At 42.7% G+C, this 20378-nt stretch overlaps 1 protein-coding gene across 1 annotated transcript in view; it reads left to right on the plus strand.

The window, feature by feature from the left end:
• LOC142017946 (coagulation factor XIII B chain-like) overlaps positions 1-20378 on the plus strand; it is a 30976-nt gene continuing 10598 nt past the window's right edge. Inside the window, 4 exon segments of the mRNA XM_075003302.1 lie at positions 1-12; positions 3587-3712; positions 15206-15341; positions 15344-15417. Coding sequence (XP_074859403.1) covers positions 1-12; positions 3587-3712; positions 15206-15341; positions 15344-15417 — 348 coding nt within the window.

Here is a 20378-nt window from a genome sequence, read left to right on the forward strand (position 1 = left end):
ATGGCGTATGATGTAAGTGTGTGCTGCCATGTGCTTCAAGAGATGCAGGCATGCTTTGGTCATCATGATGAGGCACCTGGAGAACTTACCAATGAAGTCTGCTAGGATTTTGAACCTCTCGATTGGGAGGAATGTACTGGCAGCTGTGGCATTGAGTACTCCCAATGAATTCTATCTTTGGCACCAGTACTAACATGGGTTTCTTGTCATTCACCAACAGACTTGAAGCACAGTATGTGAATGGCGGGAATGCTGTGTACTCCTGAACTTGGGATCTGGAGCTGCCTTTGACCATCCAGTCATCGAGGTATGGGTAGATCTAGATATCCCAAATCTGAGGTAAGCTGCCACCATACAGAAGTACAGGGACTAATTTATCTTTAAACTCTCAAGAGAGAGATCTTGTAGTCATTGTGGATAGTTCTGTGACAACACGCACTCAATGTGCAGCAGCAGGCAAAAAAGCAAACAGAATATCAGGAATCACTTAAAAAGAGATACAGAATAAGACAGAGAATATCTTATTGCCTCTGTATAAATCCATGGTATGCCCACATCTTGAGTATTGCTTACACACGGAGTTGCCTAATCTCAAAAATGATATATTGGCATTAGAAAAGGTTCAGAAAAGGCCAACAAAAGTGATCAGGAGTTTGGAAAGTGTGCCATATGAAGAGAAGTTAAAAAGCCTGGGAATTTTCAGCTTAGAAAAGAGGAGACTAAGGAGGGATATGATAGAAGTCTATAAAGTCATGATAGGTGTGGAAAAAGTGAATAAGAAAAATTTATTTACTTGTACCTACAGAATAAGAACAAGGGGTCACCAAATGAAATTGATGGGTACCAGGTTTAAAACTTACAAGAGGAAGTTTTTCTTCATACAGCATAGGATAGGCCTTTCCAACTCCTTGCCAGAGGATGTTGCAAAGACCAGGACTTTAACAGGGTTCAAAAAAGAACTAAAATAAATTCATGGAGGTTAGGTCCATCAATGCCTATTAGTCAGGATGGGTAGGAATGGTGACCTTAAACTCTATTTGTCAAAGTTTGGACATGGTTGAGAGGAGAGGGATCACTCAATGGCTACGTATTCTGTTTACTCCCGCTGGGGCATCTGGCATTGGCCACTATCACAAGACAGGATATTGGGCTAGATGGGCCTTTGGTCTAACCCACTTTAGCCATTCTTAAGTTCATCCACCAACATGCACTTTGTGAACATCCTGGGTGCTTTCAACATGCCAAATGGAGGGACTGTGTATTGAAGCGTTATTGACCTACCATCATTCACAGGAAGCATCATCTGTGGCCCATGAAGCATGTGGAGGTACGCCTTCTGGAAAGTGAGGGCAGTGTAGCAGTCTCCAGGATTCAGGGAGGTAATGATCAATCTCAGAGGGTCTATCTGGAACTTCCTAAGCCTTGCTAAAGAACAATTCAGGTCTTGCAGGCCCAGAATGTGACTGCGGCCCCTATTAGCTTTGAGTATCAGGAAATAGTAGACATAAAACCCCATTCCTGTGTTCCATACGGACTGCTTCCACTGCCCCCAGTCTTAGGAGTGCTTGCACTTCCTTTCTGAGATGAAGCTTGTGAGAGGGCTGGAGAAGGAGGATAAGTAGGAGGAGTAGAAAGTAACAGGAGGAGAAAATCTCAGGAGATGACATTGAATGGTCTGATGTTATCAATGCCCATTCCAGGAAAACATGGAAAAGGCAGGTGGGGAAGGGAGGGAGGTTTGGATGTTCAGTGCAGACAGGGACGTCACACAAACCCCCGAGCTTCCCATCAAAATGGCACTTGTTAGTTTGCCTTTGGAAGTGCAAGGCTGGCTAAGGCTAGTTAGAATAGCACTTTTTGTAGTGCCCATAATTTGTATGCAGAGGATCTCGACTGTGGTGGCTTTACTGGCTCTGACCCTGCTGGGGCTTGAACTTTGTGTGGACTGAGGCCATGACACAGAGTCCAATCATCTTCAATGTCATTCATGAGTACTTGAGGCCATGAAGCTTAGTATCTGTCTAGTTTGAAAACTGGGCCTATGTAGGAGGCAGGAGGCACTAAATGGGCAGCAATCACGACACGGTGCTCTTCAGCAAGGTAACATATGTTAAATTTATTGACTTTCACCTGGGTGAGAATAACTAAAGTTGAGTTACTTACTATATCGTGTGCACTGCCTGAAAACTGAAGTCAGGAATAGAATATGCAATGGGTGCATAGGAAAAGCCATTGAAGGTATGAAATGTTCATTCTACCACCAATGGCAGAAGAATGGGCATTTCTGAACAGTTGACCACTTACATTTTAAAACCAACTTTATTTATTTGTAATTATCACTGTTACAGTTGCTTTCTGTTCCTGTCATTACTTCAACTTGTTAATCAGGATCCACCCCTCCCAAAAGGGCGAGATCCTTCCAAATGGTAAGACACTACATGTAAGCTGAACTATACAGTTCCTTACGACTGATGACATATGGCACCATATAGGGCATCTTACCCAGGCACAAATCACTACATAGCCAGAAGTGCCTGGGTAGCTTTCACTACAAAGTTCGTCATGCCTGTTCGGCGAGAATCCTAAAGTTAGGCAGCAGGGTTTTAAGCCATAAAACATAAGCAAAAGCAAAAAAAAAAAAAAACCACACACACACAAAGAAAAACATAAAATGCATAAAAATGACTGTTCACACTCTTCATCATTTTCATTTATTTCATAGGAAAATGCAGAAAAAAAGAGAGGAGATGAAATACTGGTAAGATCCAACATCCGGACAAAATAAGTCCCTCATTCTGCATTGTCTGAAGATTACTTCACTGTAGTCAGGGCTGCTGTGATGATGTAATGAAATCTTTTGACTATCAAGATGATTTTGAAGCCTTGGTTGGTCTTGCTGTGAAGAAGTACTTGATCCAAAGCCAAATGAAGCAAGACAATGTCTGGGGTACAGAGGTTGACCTCTTAATGCTTTGCAGTTCTCCAAACTCCCATAGATGTCTATTATCAGTCATCAGGAACACTGAAACATCAGAAGCCAAGAAGCCTCTAGGGGTTCCATGTCACTCCCAAGCCTGAATAAAGGAGGAGTGTTGGTCACATGAGTGATGAAGTGCTGATCATGAAACAACAATACAAATGAAATCTGATGGCAATAAGACTAATTGATAAAAGGTGCCAGCTTGAACGTCACCCAGATAAACAAACTCCATAGAACCAATTGAGCAATCAGGGTTGTGTTGGTAAGTTAAATACTGAAAGAAAATTACAACTGACACATATGCTATCAATTGGAATGTGCAATGTTTGAACACTGTGGGGGACTGGAAAGTTAGACTTGCTTCAAAAGGAGATGGAGAGACGCTACTGTGATGTGCTTGGACTAGCAGAGATGCATTGGATGGCATCAGGAGAAATGTGTGGTTGCAAAGTCATTTGGTCAGGGAACGAAAGGAAGCATGAGGCAGGAGTCGGATTCCTTCTTCGCAAAAGATCTAGAGGAGCATTGCTAGGATACAAACTGGTGAGTGCAAGAACAATGGTAGCAAGATTCAAAGCAAAACTGTTCAACAACTTGGTCGTTCAGGTGTATGCACCCACACCAGAACGTATGGAGGAAAAGAATGAGCTATTCTCTAAAGACTTGACAAAGACACTGAAGGAAATACTGAAGGGAAATGTGTTGATCATAGGAGGAGATTGGAATTTGAAGGTCAGAACAGACAACAAAGGTTGGGAGAGAGTCATGGGAAGGTTTGGATATGGAGAAAGAAACTAATGAGGCAAGAAACTGCTAGAGTCTGCTATGGAGCATGAAGTGGTGATTTGCAACATTAGATTCCAACAAAAGGACTGTAGGAAGTGGACATGGCGATTGAATGATGGGAAGTCCAGGAACATAATAGATATGATCTGGATAAGAAGAAGATGGGTAACATTAGTACTGCAGTGCTGAACTTTCTTAGGAGTGGATTTAGACTCAGACCAGAGTCTAGTGATCGCAAAGACCAAAATGAAACTCAAGTGAAAGTTGAAGACGTAATTTAAGAAGAGATGTGGCGAGGCTAGGTGAGGAAGAAATAGGTCATGCATATGTATCAGCACTCGAAGAGAAGATTAGGAATGCGGGCACTTAGAAAAATAGCCACAGCAATGGAAGAGGCAATTGAGCAGACTGTTCCAGAAGATGAGAAGATCAATAAGAAGTGGATTATGCACGAGACACTGAAGCTGATGCAAGAGAAGAGAGTGTTGAAGATCAGAAGGATGTTTCTATGAAGGTGGACTCAGCAAAAGCGTTTTTATATTAAAGTGAGTTGAATCTGTGCAGGACCCTACAGTATTGTACAAACTCCCATTCTTTCCAGAGTAGACCTCCTTGCAATCTGCTTTCCTACGCTCCACATTGTAGAGGGCAGGTGATTATGGCTCTTGGCCCCTGGGTCACCCTGGCCTCCCTGATGGTGATGGGGTCTATACTTGCCAACAACTGGTTCAATGCCCATGCCTGATCCTGTCTCCACTTGCTGCCCTCCCACAGCTGCTGCTTCAGCAGGTCATTTTGCCACCAGAGGGCAGGTGTGTGTGCTCACAGGAGGTGTGGTGCTATCCCTCTAGGGTGCTGCTCTCAAGCTGGCTGGCTCTGGTACCAGGATGGGGCTGGCTAGCTCTGGCAGCATAGTGGGGTCTGGACCAGCACTCAGATGGTACAGCTGTAAAGAGACTGGGGGAGACATTGAGTCTTTTCCACAGCACAGCCCCCAAAACCCTGCCCATCACCGCACGGTGAGTAGCAACCCTCACTCCCAGGCCATGGAATGGCCTGTCCCAGGAGTGCAGGCCTGTGCCCCTGCATGATGGACCCCGCCTCAGGGGGACCCCTTGGTGTCTCAGCTACCAGGCTGACCACTGCAGCCACCACCACTGCCTCACATGATGGGCTTGCAGCCCAGGGTGGATGTCCAGCCACAGAGGGGTCCTGGCACATGTGGTGAGTGAGACAGGTGCAGCCTGGCCCTCCCTGCATACTCCCCAACCATGCAGCCCATGTGCTGTATGCAGGGGATGCATGCTGACTGGAATCTTCAGATATGTCTGTATGCCAGGGGCACACTCTCCAGGGTGTGTCTGGGGTTGGGCCAGGACCCCTGCAGCTGGCCTGCTTGGAGCCATGGCAGGCAGCCCTCCCCGGAGCCTGGGGTGTGCATTGTGTGGTGTATTTACTGGATGATTCCCTGAAGAGATCCAGTGAGGCCTGGCTTGATGAAGCCAAAACCAAGACGATCACCAAGATGCCCTCTGTGAACTGCAGGTGCAACATTAGCTCTGCCTGTGGCATGGTCCCATGTTGGTCCCTCTCCAGCTGTGGCTCTGGCTCCAGGGGCAGTGGGCTAGCGTCCTCTACAGTGTCCACAGGGTTGGTGGAAGAGAAGCTGTCCTTGGCCTGCAGCAAGCTGTGCAGTTCCTTATGAGAGGGGCAGGTCACAGGAGCTGCCCTGGTGTCAGGGCTGCATCACATGTGCTGGCATGCCCATGCCACCGCTCTTTAACCTTGGCCCAGACCTGCTTCGGGGTCTGGGCAGGGTGGCCACAGTCCTGGAGGCTCCTGTCCAGGCAGGCATAACCAGGGGCATGCCGCCTCTTAGCTGTGGGGGTCCCAGATCAGCTCCTCATCAGCCCAGAGTGTTAGACAGAGGATCAGAGTATCTTAATTTTTAATAACTGTCAGAATTGCTGCATTGTTTTGGACATAAAGTTTGTCCTCTGATCTGTTAGGATTTGCTGAGGGACTCAGACTTGAGCAGAGATGTTCATGAGCTCAGACACCACTTGGTACTCATGGAATGTAACAGCATGGCTTTGGGGTGCTGCGTTGCATAGTCAACTATGAGGAGGATGAACCAATACCCAGCTGCTCTCTTCCCCAGTGGGCTAACTATGTCCACTACAATGGTATACTCATGAGCAGGAGGAGACAAATTAGTGGGGCTTTCTCCACCACCTGAGTTGCCGTGAGCTGGCACTCTGGGCAGGAGGCACAGAAGTCTGCCTCCTCCCTGTGGCTCCTGGGCCAAAAGAAGCGGGACAGGATCTGAGTCTTTTCCCTTCCAAGGTGTCCTGCCAGGGGAATGACATGGGCAAGCCACATGACCTCCCTCTGATACAGTTGAGGCAACAAGAGCTGCTGGAGCACTTCTTTTTTGGCAGGTTCTTATCTACACTGTACAGGCCATATCCCGAAATTACAAAATGGGGGACCCATTCCACTTGATTGGGCCTATGGGCTCCCATTTCCTGTGGACACCTGGTCATATGCTCTGCTCAGGGCCTCATCAGCTCATTGCTACTCACCACATGGGTGGCAGGAGGTGGAGCAGCATTACACCATGCCGCGCTCCTGGCCCACTGCACCAAGCTTCTCCACAGTGGCAGAAAGTGGTGAACTCTGGTGCCAAGGAACTCCACTTCCTGCCTACATGAAGAAGTGGGATGCAGAAGCAGGCCAGTAGTGGGTCAGAGGGCAGAGTGGGCTGCTGAGTGCCTGCTGTCCACATGGTGAGTTAGCGTGGGGGTGATACCTGCTGCCTCTCTGAGTGCGGCCCTCAGCCTCCAGTAACTCCCTGTTCCTCCATTCTGGAAAGTAGAAGTGGCCACTGTGGGGTCCCCAAAAGTGCAGGGTCAAGGGCAGCCACCCCACCTCGTCCTATGGATGGGATGACTCCCTAATGTATTTTGGCTTACCTGGAAATTCCAGTGGAGGATGCTGGAGAAGATATGCAAACTAGGCATCATGCAATGCTCAGTACTCAGAAGACAGCTTAGGCAAATGAATGAAGGCTTGTTGAAACCAGCAAGGGACCTGTGGCAACGTCTGCTTCTGTGGTGCCACCTCAAAAAGGTGGATTGATGCTAACAAGTCACCATCAAGTGGCATAAATATTTTTACAGTCATCCCAAGACAAGAAGCATTGGTGACTGCAGCTGTGCTTGAGCAAACTATGTAGCAGTACCATCCAGACTGGAGCCATGGAACAAAGAAGAAGTTCAACCTGTTTGTCAGCCAACTTTAAGATGTGCTTATCAAAGTGCCAGTTGCTTTGGGCTGCACATGATGTCCTGAAGTAGAACTGGTGTCAGGATTTTGCTTGGTGGTTGTTGTTGTTGTTGTTGTTGCTTGGACAGCCTGCTGCAGGAGCAGAGAGGTAGCCACACAACTGTCACACGTATCTCCTGATAGGCAGACATGCCTATGTGTTAAATGTGAACTGTGACCAGCAGGACTGATAGCCACTGCAGGCCCTGGGCAAGGTAGGAGTGAGGCTTGGCTCTGTGCCCCCAGAAGGGGCAGTGCCAAAGGCAGAAGGGGTGGGTCCTAGGGCTTTCAGCCCTTTAGCATGGCTTTGACTGCAGCACTGCCTCCCACCCCCGTACGGCTGCACAGAGCAGTAAAGCAACATTGCTATGGGATTTCAAAGAGGCCCAGAGCTCCAGCCACTGCTGCAGCTAAATTTGGGGCCCCAGGGTAATTCCACCTTTTGCCCCAGCTGCCATGCCTGACTGGATGCACAGGGATTGTTAGCTATCTCTGTACAGGCCAAATGCAGGAACAGGAGGTACTCTGTGTAGCTAGGGTCTCCCTGCTTTGGATTGCTTCCATCTGTTTCTAGTACTTGCTGGAGATCTTCTGCTAATCTGAGCATGCCTTCCTTCTGACATCGGGTTTACCCTCTTGCTTTTCTCACACTCTGACTTTCTTATGCTGAAACCAGATTTACCCCCGCATATATCCCCAGCTCCTGTTCTGGCCACTAGGTCCAGTCATGAATCCATCCTTCAAACACTGCCACCTCTTAAATAAGAACAAAAATGAAGCCTTTGATGCTTGATAGGACTCAAGGGCCATTTTAAGTCACTTTGCGATATAAATGCCAGACACACCAAGAAAGTAATATGTAGGCCTCAGAATTATGCGAGACAGTGATACGCTTCCTCTTATTATTACATCTGAAAAAGATCAACACAACCTCTAAGGCACAGAGACATCTTTTTGTTTTCCTTTCATTCTTCACCACAACCTTGATTCAGTGGTTTTGATCTCGTGCTGCAGAGCTCCTTGAAATATCAAGATCTACCTCCTCCTCCTCTTTGGGAATCATCCATTTTACTTACAGGAGGGGGCCAGGAAGAAACTAACTCGAGGCCATTAGGTTGAGGAAATAATAGACAAGGCTCACTATTCCTTCCTATTAGCTGTGTGTCGATTTTGGCTGTGCTCCCACAGAATTACATTTTTCCCACCTGTTGTATTCCACCACCAGGCATAAAGACAACTGCACTGGGTGGAGTCCTGCCCAGCAGTCTTTTCTGAGACACCAAGATTTACATCACTAAAAGGATCACAATGCATGTTCTCGGCCCCTGATCAGAGGAATAGAGTAGGTTAAGAGGAAGCATGTTATGTTGAAGGCATGACCCCTTCCATACCCCATCACAGAGGTGGAAAGTAGCAAAGGGCTATGATATCAGTAAAGTAAATACTGAGGAATTAAGAAATTAAGTACCTTTGGCCAGGTGATTTCTAGGTTCCTATGCCTTACTGTGCCCCCTGTCACCATTCATGGTCGTTAGCTCCAAGCCCTTCTTAGCTGCACTCACATTCAGTTACCCTGATATGCTTTCAAATTCATGCTCTGCCAGTCCCGGTGGTACCCTAGCCAAGTACATTATTGTTCTGGATAAGGATTTTTTATATTTTGGTTTCAACTTCAGTATTAAGATATGCATTTTTTACTTCAGAGCTTGAGTTCTTGTTTTTGACTCTAGTTTATTCATGTAAAGTGTACTGTGATGAAATACCGCCTAATATTTTTGCTGTGTATTTCCATAATTCTATATTTTTGCAAATATACTGCCTCCTAGCCTATATTTAAAGTGTCATGAGAAGAATGTTCATGTAATGAATATTTGTGTGGTTGTTTATTGCTAAATCAAATACACTCCCCAAGGGGCTAAAGGACATGGACATATACTAGCATCAGAGAACTTCAAGTCAGTAAATATGAATAGTACTAACAGATTTTACTGGTTGCCAGGAATTTCTTTCGCAATGAGATTTACAGAAATAAGCTCTTCCTCATGCCAAAAATCAAAGTCCTGTGTGTCCTGATCAATGACTAATAAACAGTAAACCTCACACAATATTAACTTCCACTGCAATGGGATCTCTCAGGCTTCCGGAGCTCCTCTCACCACAGCCCAACTGGCAGCCAGTTTATATAAGTGACACAAATATAAAGGTTATTGTAAACACCACCCAAATGTTTGTTCCAGGCTTGATGAATAGATCAACCCACAGTAAACGTCTAGCATAGCTATAACCTCTGTGTTCTGTTCGCTGCACCTGCCAGCCAAGCTGCCTCCTCATGGTGCTTCATTTGAGAAGGGAAGAGGACAAGAGGCCATGTACGTGTGCCATAAAAATCCTACAGTCTTCATTGTGGGTGTATGTGTGACCCAGTTAATCAAAAATTATGTGCAAAAGAATGGGTTGGTTAAACAGTTGGAAAATCATGTGAAGGGAGACCTTTATATAATGAGAGCCCTTCTTAACATGCGTACAACTTGTACTGTGTTTCTGTCGAGTTTGCATCTGTTATCTCTGGAATTTGATGTTGCAAGAGAAGGCAGGGGAGAGTTAACAGGAGAGGCTAGAAAGAAAGGTCAGTCTTCATTTGCTGAGGATAGGAGCCAGAGAACAGCAGAACTCCATATCAGGCATTAAAAGTGCTAAGTGTATTTTATCCAGCATGAAGATGAATTTGCTGAGATGTATCATCATCCAGATACTGTGGACATCCTATGCTTCTGGACAAGGTAATTAATGAATGAATTAAAGAATCAGGATCCTCATTCCCAGTTTACCAGGTAACACAGTGACTCACAGACCATGGTGAATAGAGGAATTGGTGACAAATAGAGGAGAGTGATAGAGAAAAGGAAGGTTAGTTAGAAAGCCTTACTTCTGTATTGTTCTAGAGACTATTTCCATGTGTCTAATGAAAGAAAGTGTAGTGCATTGCTGAAAAAGTTTCAGAGGGATTCAGAGTGCCAAAGTATGTTCCTAGTAGTTCTCTGTGTATTATCACTGGAATCTTGACAGCCGGCGAAGTTTACTAAGGTAAATTTACTAAGGTAAATTTTGTAATATTATGCTGATTGTAGAAGTTATGGGGTATGGGCCTGATATAAAGTAAATATGGGGAGAGCTGCCTTAAAGACACCAATAAATAGTGGTTTGAGCTCTATGGAGAAGGGTACATTTTAATTTTTAACTCTAGACTTGTTGAATTCTTTACCATAGAAATAGCCCAGAGAAGGCTGACTTTCCAAGAGATGTGGAGGGTTGCAAGCAATTAGTATCTTTCATACACTAAAGGGATCACTTGACACATAACTGTTAATGTGGGACAGGGTGGTTTTGCTCAGATAATCCACAATAATTGAACAGCTGAGTACTTTAAAACCTTTTAGAAGATGTACGCTTCTTTGGGCATGCATATCTGGATAACTGAATTCCATATACAGTGTCCACTTAGATCTGCAGGATGCAAGCACCCTGTGTTATCAGTTGTTTAAAATTTCCTTGGCTCAAATAATTATTTTGTATATTAGCATTAATTCCTCAGTAAGAATCAAGCGTGTGGAGCAGTTCTGAGTAGAGATTACCCCAGTGGGCAAGGGTTCTAGACAGGCCTTATAATAAGAGGAGCAACACATGGGGGTGTGTGAAAAATACAAGTAAGGAAGAACAAAGATAACTACAACATCATTGATTAGTTGCTTAGGTGAGTGATTCATGCATTTGAAGACTACGTGATTTAAAAAAATAATTATGTTGTTTGAAAGTGCTGAAATCCCCGAAGAATGTAGATGCGCAGTACACATTGCAATTAATACTAATTCTCCTTCATCTTCTAGGCATCTTTGAATACCTTTGTCATAATCTAATTGGTTAACATTTCAGCAGACCTCAGGATTTTTCTTTCACTGGAGCTAGATCTTCTAGCATTTGTGGGTGTTGGATCCAGTATAATTAAGGGATTTCTTTTTCTAAAAGACTAAGCAAACTGTAGTTGGGAACACTGGTGAATTGACCTCTAGACTCTCAGTACATCTAAAATCAACTTTCAAAATCATATAAAACAAGCCACATGTAGCTATTATGTAGCTATTAGTAGAACTATATTGAAAGAGCATGTTTAATCTTAATTTACAAGACTGAAGTAGATTCTGCCATGATAAGCTCATTATAAATGCTTAAATCAACGAGTTTACATTAGACAGTATTGTTTTCAAGTATTTAGTGGTTTTATTCAGATTCGGTTGGGGAGGGTTGTGATATTTGGACATTCACCTCCTGTTGGTAATGGAGATATGATACTATTTCCCAAAGGCTCCGTCTACACTACAAAAATAATTTAGAAGTTGCTTACTTCAAAGTACAACTTTGAAGTAAGCAACTTCAAAGGAGAGCATATACACACACCCTACTTTGAAGTTAAACATCGAAGTAGGGAACTACTCCATTCTCAGGAATGGAATAAGGACTTTGAAGTTGGTCTCCCTTCAAAGTAAGGGAAAATGTGCGTAGACTCTCTGCTAGCTACTTCAATGGAGTGCCTCACTTCAAAGTTAACTTCGAAGTTAGTTCCTAGCATAGACACACCCAAAAAGAGGCTTCTTTCAGGCTCTTTTGTACAGTACAAAAGCCAAAAGTTTTACTTAATGAAGGGGCAAAATGAATCCTTCTGCATCAATGGAAACTGGACAGAAACTCCAATTTGTGAGGGTAAGATGATCTTTTGTACATCAAATCCCATGGTTTTCTTTTCAGTGTTTCTAACACTAAGTATAACTGGCAGTAGGTAAAAGTAAATCATTCAAATATAATTTTTGTTGTCACATTATGTAGTACCAATATTTTGAACTTTGAAATGCAGAGATTTTGCTTTTAGAAATCTAATTATTTCTCATGACAGTTCAAAATCTACTGAACTTCTTGTTGCGAAAGGTATTTCCTTGAAATTCAACATATAGTGAACATTGCCTGACATTTCAAGACATAAAATTCGAAACTAATAAAAGCAAATACTTTTTCACCACACACACAGGAACTCATTGCCATAGGAAGTGACTGAGGCCAAGAAGTCAGCAAGAATCCAAAAAGGATTCAAAATTGATATGGCTTTTTCAATAATATAATAATTAAGAAGAGTAAAATAATTGGAAATAATATACAACCTCATGTTGCAGGTTTAAATCAGTCTGTAATGATGAGAGATCAAGCTAAGATTTAACAAGATGTGTGTGTGTGTAGTGGTGGGGAGGGCAGATACCACCTTTGTCTGTTTCTTCGCATCAAATGGCAATACTTTGTCACAAATAAGGAGTAATTAAATTACAATGCCTTGGATATTTTGGTCTGGGAGAAAAATGAACAAACAAAAAAGAGAAGAATTTCATGGTTTTCTATTTGCGAAAGACTGAAAAAATATCACTATCAAAAGTGTGCATTGCACAGAAAGCACTTGTGAAGTAAATTACCTTGTCTTCATTTAAGAGGGCTTCATTGCTTTTGTTGTCGGGGAAAGAAATGTTGACTAGATCAGAGTAGAATAGCCACATTTATTGCCCTAATGTAAAATTGCTAAAACTAGTAAAAGTGCAGCATATATTGGAAAAAAATAGCTTCTGATGGAGAAGTCAGACTAGATGCATTTAAGGTCAAATGAGCTTGCTTGCAAATACAAAGTTCAAAGGTGCAGTAGACCCTATGAATCTAGCAGAGTTGCTTCTCCATTCATTTATGATCTGTAGAAAGAGTTGGCAAGACAGTGGGTTAGTGGGAGCAAAAGGTAGAAATTCTTTGCTTGTTAAAGTTCTCAGTAAAGTTCTTTAGAAGAATCTATCAAGGAAAACAAATATTTAGACTAAGAAATAAAATACTGTATAAGTTGAAAACTTTCTCAGCCAATGCTTAGTGGGGCTGAGCAGACTGAAGGGTATTCAGATACCTTTCTCTCTCTCCTGAAGTGGGGCCACAAGTTGATAGTGGGGAAGAGGGGAAACACATGGTTAACTAAAAGCAGCATAAGGGCTGTTTTAAGTTGCGCTGACTGATGAAGTCAAATAGGAAATGTTCTATTCATTAAGATCTGGGGGAATGCTGTGAATTATAGCCCTATCCCATTGGTTCCAGGACTGACAACCACTGAATCTTCACCAATCCCAGTTAGAGTTAGTGTAAACGTTCTTTTGGATCACTCCAGTGGTGCAAGAGGACCTTAACAAGGGCTAAGGATATGGCCGCTAGTGTTTAATTGGAGTTGACTGAGACAGGTGAGAAGTTAAGTTAGTTCATGAAAAACATTTCAGTATGCCAGGTCCAAATTTAGAGCATAACGTGTAACAAGGACACCAGATGAGAAACACAAATATTGAGTTGTGCTAGACTTTTCCCTAGGCTTGTCCAGAGTATGATATTAAATTAAATGTAATTAAATTAATTTAAATTAAATTTATTTATGTGAAGAAATGCTTATATCACAATAACCACTACTACACCTGGTACTGGAAAATGCTCCAGATGAACATAAGTGCTCCTCTACCTTCTTATCCAGCCTCCTACAGAGTGTATAGAAACAGTCTAATTAAGATGCGTCAACATGCCTGAGCTTTTCTAGATCATGGAGTTCAATATAACTCCATATATGGAGTTCAACACAACCCATAAAAAGTACTTTCAATATTCTAACCCACAACCCTTCTTTCCACATTATATTTACAGTAACTAACTGAAATCAGGAACTGAGACCTGGATGAGAAGAAAAATCTGATGCAAGCGAAATATGAATTTTAAAATATAGCAAGATTGGGCTTTTAGTTTCTCGAAGGTTCGAATTTTACAGCTGTTGTTGGGGCAGGGAACAGTGATATTAGCATTTTTACTCTGAGTACCTAATATGATAATATATTACAATTATTGTGTATCTCAGTGCTCTGTGTTTATTTTAGATGTGTTAGGAAGGTGCACCCACTCCCCACCTGTAGCCAGACAAAGTCTCCCCCTTACAAGCCAGCTTGCTCGCTGCCCCCCCCGCCACTGAGGAGCACACAGGGCACAGATACGGCTGCTGACAGCACAGTCTTTGATGCCCTCATTGAGGCCCAGATGTGCTAGCTTATCGTGACCCTGAGAAGCAGAAAGTACAGATAAAAGGCTAACAGGCCAAACTGTCAACTGGGGGGGGGGGGCCCTCAGGAAATCACCCCAGCTGGCATTGATGGATTTGATACACACACACACATACCATCCCAGAAGAGGCAGTCCCCGCCCACACAAAAAGAATGTCCTGTACTCCTAAATTGCTTATCTCCTGTCCTACAAGTGCAAATTAAGTAAGAATTGCCCTTGTAACAAACTGGCGTCACAAAGACAGACCAGTATGATCTGGCACCTTAGATAAGAAAGAGAATACGTAACCAAAAAGGGTTATAAAAGGTGGGCCCAGCAGAACTCTAACTTTGAGTGCATTCCACCAACTACCTGCTGGTCGGGTCGGGTGATTGCCTCCCGAGGTTCGCAAGTGGGGACGCCCTACCTCGTATTCGTCTTTCCGCAGAATTGAGTGACCGATCTGGCTTGGCTACGCTGGTATCGAGAGACTCAGAGAGGGTAAGATATACCTATGCTAGGTCTCCTTTTTTTGTGCACAGCTAAAGAATTAGAGCTCTGTAACTAGACTTCATTGTATCAAGATATCATTGTGTTAGATGGTAACAGATATCTTTGTATTGGATTGTAACGTAACTTGTTAACACCTGTACTTTGCTAGCATATAAGAAGTAGACAATAGCCTTTTGTAACCGCACGCTTATAACTGTAGCTTAAATAAACTTGTAACTAGTTAAGATCTAAGCCTGACTGCTGTTAACCCTTTTGTCACTGCAACACAGCCAGCATAACAAAAAGAACTTTAACTGTTTGGTTACCACAGCCTGGCCATAGGTGAGAGTTCTAGGAGCTCCCTGCTCTAACAGGAAAAACCTGGGTTGTTTAGGACCCAGAGGAATCCATCACCCTGTTTTGGCTGCTTGCAGCGACGAGCTCCCTGCTCTCGCAGTTTTAAACTCGGATGATAACAAGGGCATAGTTGGTACCTCACCGTACATTACCCGGCCACCGGCTAACACCACCCCATCTCCGTGTGCACCTTCTATTCAAAATGGAGACATTAGTTCTGACCAGCTGCCAATATATGCAGCAGCTTCTTCAGTGAAATACACTGTTTTCATGGAATGACAGGATCCATAACTATCACATTTCACTTAGGAAAATGGACACAGGGTGCATATAAAATTATCTTTGTGGCATGAAAAGGATCATGGTGACTGCACAAGTTACATGGCTTCGTAAGTGTCTGTTCAATTTTCCCCTGTACTATATTTGCATAGCCAAAAAGCCTGCATATGAAAATAGACCAAACAATTTAACATTCACCTTATTTAATTCAGTTTTCTTAGCACATGGAAGAAACGTAAAATGACAAATTCTGAATGCTGATTTAGAAGCCTGATGGAAGTGACTTTAAAAATAAGTTTCAGAAAGCAGTATGTGTCTAGGCATAGTTATGGGACAACATTCAATGCTATTCAGTATGAATACACAGCATTTCCTTCTAATTCAGTGTCACATAATAGTATAGTTAAAGATCCATTAAATCTCATAGACATATTAATGAAATATTATAAATATATAATAATGAACTGAATTAGGTATGTAAGAGCCTAGATATTCATTGAAACCTCAAGCTAAAAGGCTGGCCAGGATTTCCTTTATTAACTCAAGCCATTGAGGGTGAAAGGGGAAAAAAATCCATAGAAATTTGATGAGATGTCTTGTGAATGCAGATTTTCTATTCAGCACTTTCTGACACAAGTACTGCTTCTAACCACTGCTTCAGAGTTAATTGGAACATGATTAAACATACATACATGCTGAAGGGTTGACTAGATCAGTGTCCGAAGGCAACAGTGAGGCACCACCACTCTAAAATTACAATGAAATCTTATGGTGTAGTGTTTCAGAATACGTTCAGCAACATATTTTAAAATCAGTCATCAAGGAACATGAGTTCAATAACCATAACATGCTCATATAATAAAGCAAATTCTATAGGACTAAACAAATTTCCAACACATTAAATAATCTTTCATTAATTTTTCAAGAGAAGTGCAGCGTTCCCAGAAGTTATGAGGAAAAACACTCTGGAAAAAAGATGGAAAGGTATAGATAGAATTGTTTCGACTGCTGAGCACTTTATAGAATTTTGTTATAACTGAGCCCTGCATTTAGATTACAATGTTAAGAAGGGAAAATACGTTATGGGGGAGCCATCTGACTAAAATATTTGTTAGATGTTATTGAAAAGTCTGGGATTTAAAAAAGAATGTTTTTTATCGAGGATGTGAGTGACGTATGAATAAATTAAGGTGATAGCTAAACCAAGTAAACCACACCAGAGCACCAGGCTATGCCACAAACAAGCCTTTCCCAATGCTCCCAGGATTTTACCCCGTGACCCTGCTCGTTGTACACGGTGGATCTAGTCGCAACGGGGTTTTCAGGGTGTGTGACTAGTGCCACTGCAAGCTATGTGTTTGCCCAAGGAAGAACGACAGACAAGTTATTAAAGTTTAAAAAAGTCAACAGGGATTTATTTAAGGAAATAGAAGGTATGGCTTATCACTGAAACTAACCTAACAATTACAAATCTAAATTAGCCCTCGCCTTTCTAGTCCTAGCACAGGATTTTAATGCCTATTAGGCTAATAGCCCTCAAGCAATGGAACAACATAACCAAAGCAATACTATCTAGCCCCTTCTATTACTTACTGTGCACTTCGGGGCGACCATGCTATTCTTCTTCGCGTGCTGTAAAAATGGAAATGATTAATACAGAGCTATATATTTTATTTATTTATTTATTCCTGGCTCTTCCTAAGGTTCGCCAGGTCGCTCAACCCTTGGCCAAACTACCTTGGGGAGCAGATTTTACTAAGTAGGGAAATTTACCTATGCTAAGCTAAGCTTATTCCCTTTATTTAAATGGGTTGCCCTGCTGGCCAAACAGGGGAGAGCCCAATTTATGCGGGGTTTGCCTACAAAGAGGTTATTCCCTCTAAATTACCCAAAAGGGTTACAAAGAATACCAGGGTTTTGCCTTTATTGGGTTATCCCTGGCCGCTCTACCCTCCTAAATAGGGGGGAGCTTATAGCTCTGATATCTATAACAATATTAATAATCCTATCTAATCTTCTATATGCATGCGATAGTTTTAGGCTAGGCCAATAAGATTGGCCTCCTGTGCTTTTCAATAGTAGACTAGAAAGCGGGGGTTACAAAATTTAAGACGCAAACTGTGGAATCTGGGGCAGTCCCAGTCCACTGCCTAAACCAGTACTGTATACTCGGATTCTCTAAGTACAAAGCAACAGTAATACACTGTAAACTTAAGAACTGCAATTAGAAACAGTAAACATAACAAGAAAAAGACTAAACCTACATCCATATTAACATAAGTAACAACATGCAAATACACAACATAGGCAATAGAATAGACACATCCAGTTGCTCATGCTGGTATAGGACCTTTAGATGGTAAATACCTCCTTTCTCCCACTGTGGCGTCCGGGGGCCGGGCCCGCAGGTCTCTTCAGAGGCTGGGAAGGTATGACGCTCACGGCGCGCTTTTACGGCTGCCGCGGATAGGCCAGACAGGAAAGAAAAAGGAGGAGGAAGGAAGACCAGGAGGAAAAAGACCGGCTTGGTACACAAAAAACCTCCTGGATTTTAGAACGACCTTGGTTGTCAGTCACCGGCCTAGGCTTGGGTCGGTGACTGGAAGGGCAGGGTCGCTGCTGTGGTTCTCCCGTGCAGGGCACCGTTGTTTAGGCGGCGCAGTCTGCCGGGCGAACCCTCCGGATAAAAGCACCGGAGCCTTTCAAATGATTTCAGCTCTTTATATGCTGGAGCTCTTCTGATCTTCTCTTCTGGTCTTCTCTGGCCTACGGCGACTAGCGAGCGACGACTGACACGCCGGTCAGCTTCGGCTCTTCCGCCAGTGATCTTCAGCTGCGGCCAAAGTCCAGCTCTAAACTCAGTCCTTTTTGATGTCTTCTTCGGTCCGCTTCCTCCCGAGGTCGACAACGGACTGACTGGAAGGGGGCTGCGCTCCGGAATTTATGGAGCCAGGGCGGATCTGGTTGGACACCTGTGCGTGTCACGTCCGCTCCTGCGTCGCCCCGGCAACCAGGACGCAGTTGCTCATTGCCTATTCATGAGCATTCTAAGCTAACCTATCAGATTAAAGAATTTTAAATCTTAACCTCGTGAATATTTATAACCTAATGAATATTAATACCAACTGACACCACCTAACGGTTACACCTATACACTTAAATAGACCTATACCTATACAGTAAATTAAACCCATTTTCTGAGGTAAATTTTTTCTGCTGTTTATTTAATTTTAATGCGGTCTGATAGGGAAACATGTCACCACTGCTATCAAAGCAGATTTTATAAATTTAAATGCTTAGTTTTAAGGCTATTTGGTCAGGATGCAGGACAGTCACACAAACACCACAGCCCATGGACAGGGACATATAAATCACCTCAGAGGAGGATTTTTCTACATTTTTGAGAGAGTTACTGTAGAAACACATGGGAAATCCTGGTTCTTGCAGCAGCTAGCTTGTGATCTCAATGGACAAGACAAAAATGATATAGCTCATGAACAAAGTGAGCAGGGTATTATTTAACTAATGGCAATCACTTTCTCATCTCCGTGGGCTATAAATGTGGTAAAAAGAGTCTCAAATATCTGGTCTTACTCAAATCCTTTCAGGAATACAATTTCTCACCTGGGCTGCAGATTTCTGGTGTGGTCTACATCCCTTTGATATTCCACTGAAGCTGATGTTTTAGTTCCTTTTGTCCTTCATGCAATTCATCATTAACGTGTTCCCAGTTGACTGAAGCTTTCCTGTTCTCTCTTTCCATGGAAATTGTCTTATGTACGATAACCAAGATGCTGATGTCCGCCTCAGTCTGCCTAGCCATTCCTGAATGGGACTGTTGCTACTGGACTGAAAGGCTGTCCAGAGACTTTGTTCTTTCTCTTTCTGGGAGGACAGGAAATTCTGGAAGCGGTGAGGAAACTGCTACAGGCATACAGCTCTTTCCTAAAATTCTGGGCTGATGCAGCCAAGGTAGCCTAATCACATACTTAGTATCCGACTTTTTCATCTTAACTAAGGAGCATTAGGTTGTGTAGAAAATTCATGGCTTTCTGGCCCTATGACAGCTTTTCTTCTGACTTTACGGCTGCTTTTCATCCTCCATTTCCAGGATATTCAAGAGATGTTAATCATTAAAAAGCTGTAGTTTAACTCATTATGGGATTTTTGATATGATCCCATGCCCCACTTTTTGCTTCCTTGTGCCATGTGTCTCATTTTTAATATATGCATATTTGGTGGTGGCAGCCATTGTGAAAACAGATTGAAGTTATTTTTGATTCATTTTGTCCTTCTGGAAGCACTGCAACTGAGTGAAGCTTTCTGGCCTTTTCCTCATAAAGATAACATGTTTATATTCATTTAGTGCAATTTTAAATAAAATATAGCATTCAGAGGTACAACATCTTAATGGCAGTTGTATGCAAAAGGGTTGACATGCATGTTCTAGAGAAAATAAAATAACTCAGTTATGTAATAATAATTTAGACGTGTACAAGTTTACAAAAATCTTAGTAATGACTGAACCTTCTACAACTTCAGGAAAAACATGTAAACAGTACATTTCTAAATCTAGTAAAGCATTATTGTCAGTGGAAAAATGAGAACTCTTAATACAAACACAGAATCCTGAATTTTGAGAGCCAAATTTTTTTTAGTAGCTGTCCTTTACTTTGGTATGTCTTTCTTGTTCAATTCACACTCATTTACATCTTTATTGTTATTCTTTGTCTCAGATTTCACTCCTTCGCTTATCCAAACTTTTCTTTAGCCTGTGTTCTCTTATCGTTATTTTACCCTCAGTCTTTCAATAAGCAGATACCACGATAATTCCAAAGTTCACAACACTATGGGGTAAATGCAGCGTGCATCCAATACCATGCATGGAAAGATGGTCATGGAGAAAGTAGGTGCTGCCCATGGAGGCACTTTTCAGTTCTACCCATGAAGCAGCAGTTGGGTCAAGGCCTCTTACTTTCTGTTTCCATGCTAGTCATTGCTCAAGGCACAATGGTGA

This window comes from Carettochelys insculpta, chromosome 9 (genome assembly GCF_033958435.1).
Source record: "Carettochelys insculpta isolate YL-2023 chromosome 9, ASM3395843v1, whole genome shotgun sequence".
Classification (NCBI taxonomy): domain Eukaryota; kingdom Metazoa; phylum Chordata; order Testudines; family Carettochelyidae; genus Carettochelys; species Carettochelys insculpta.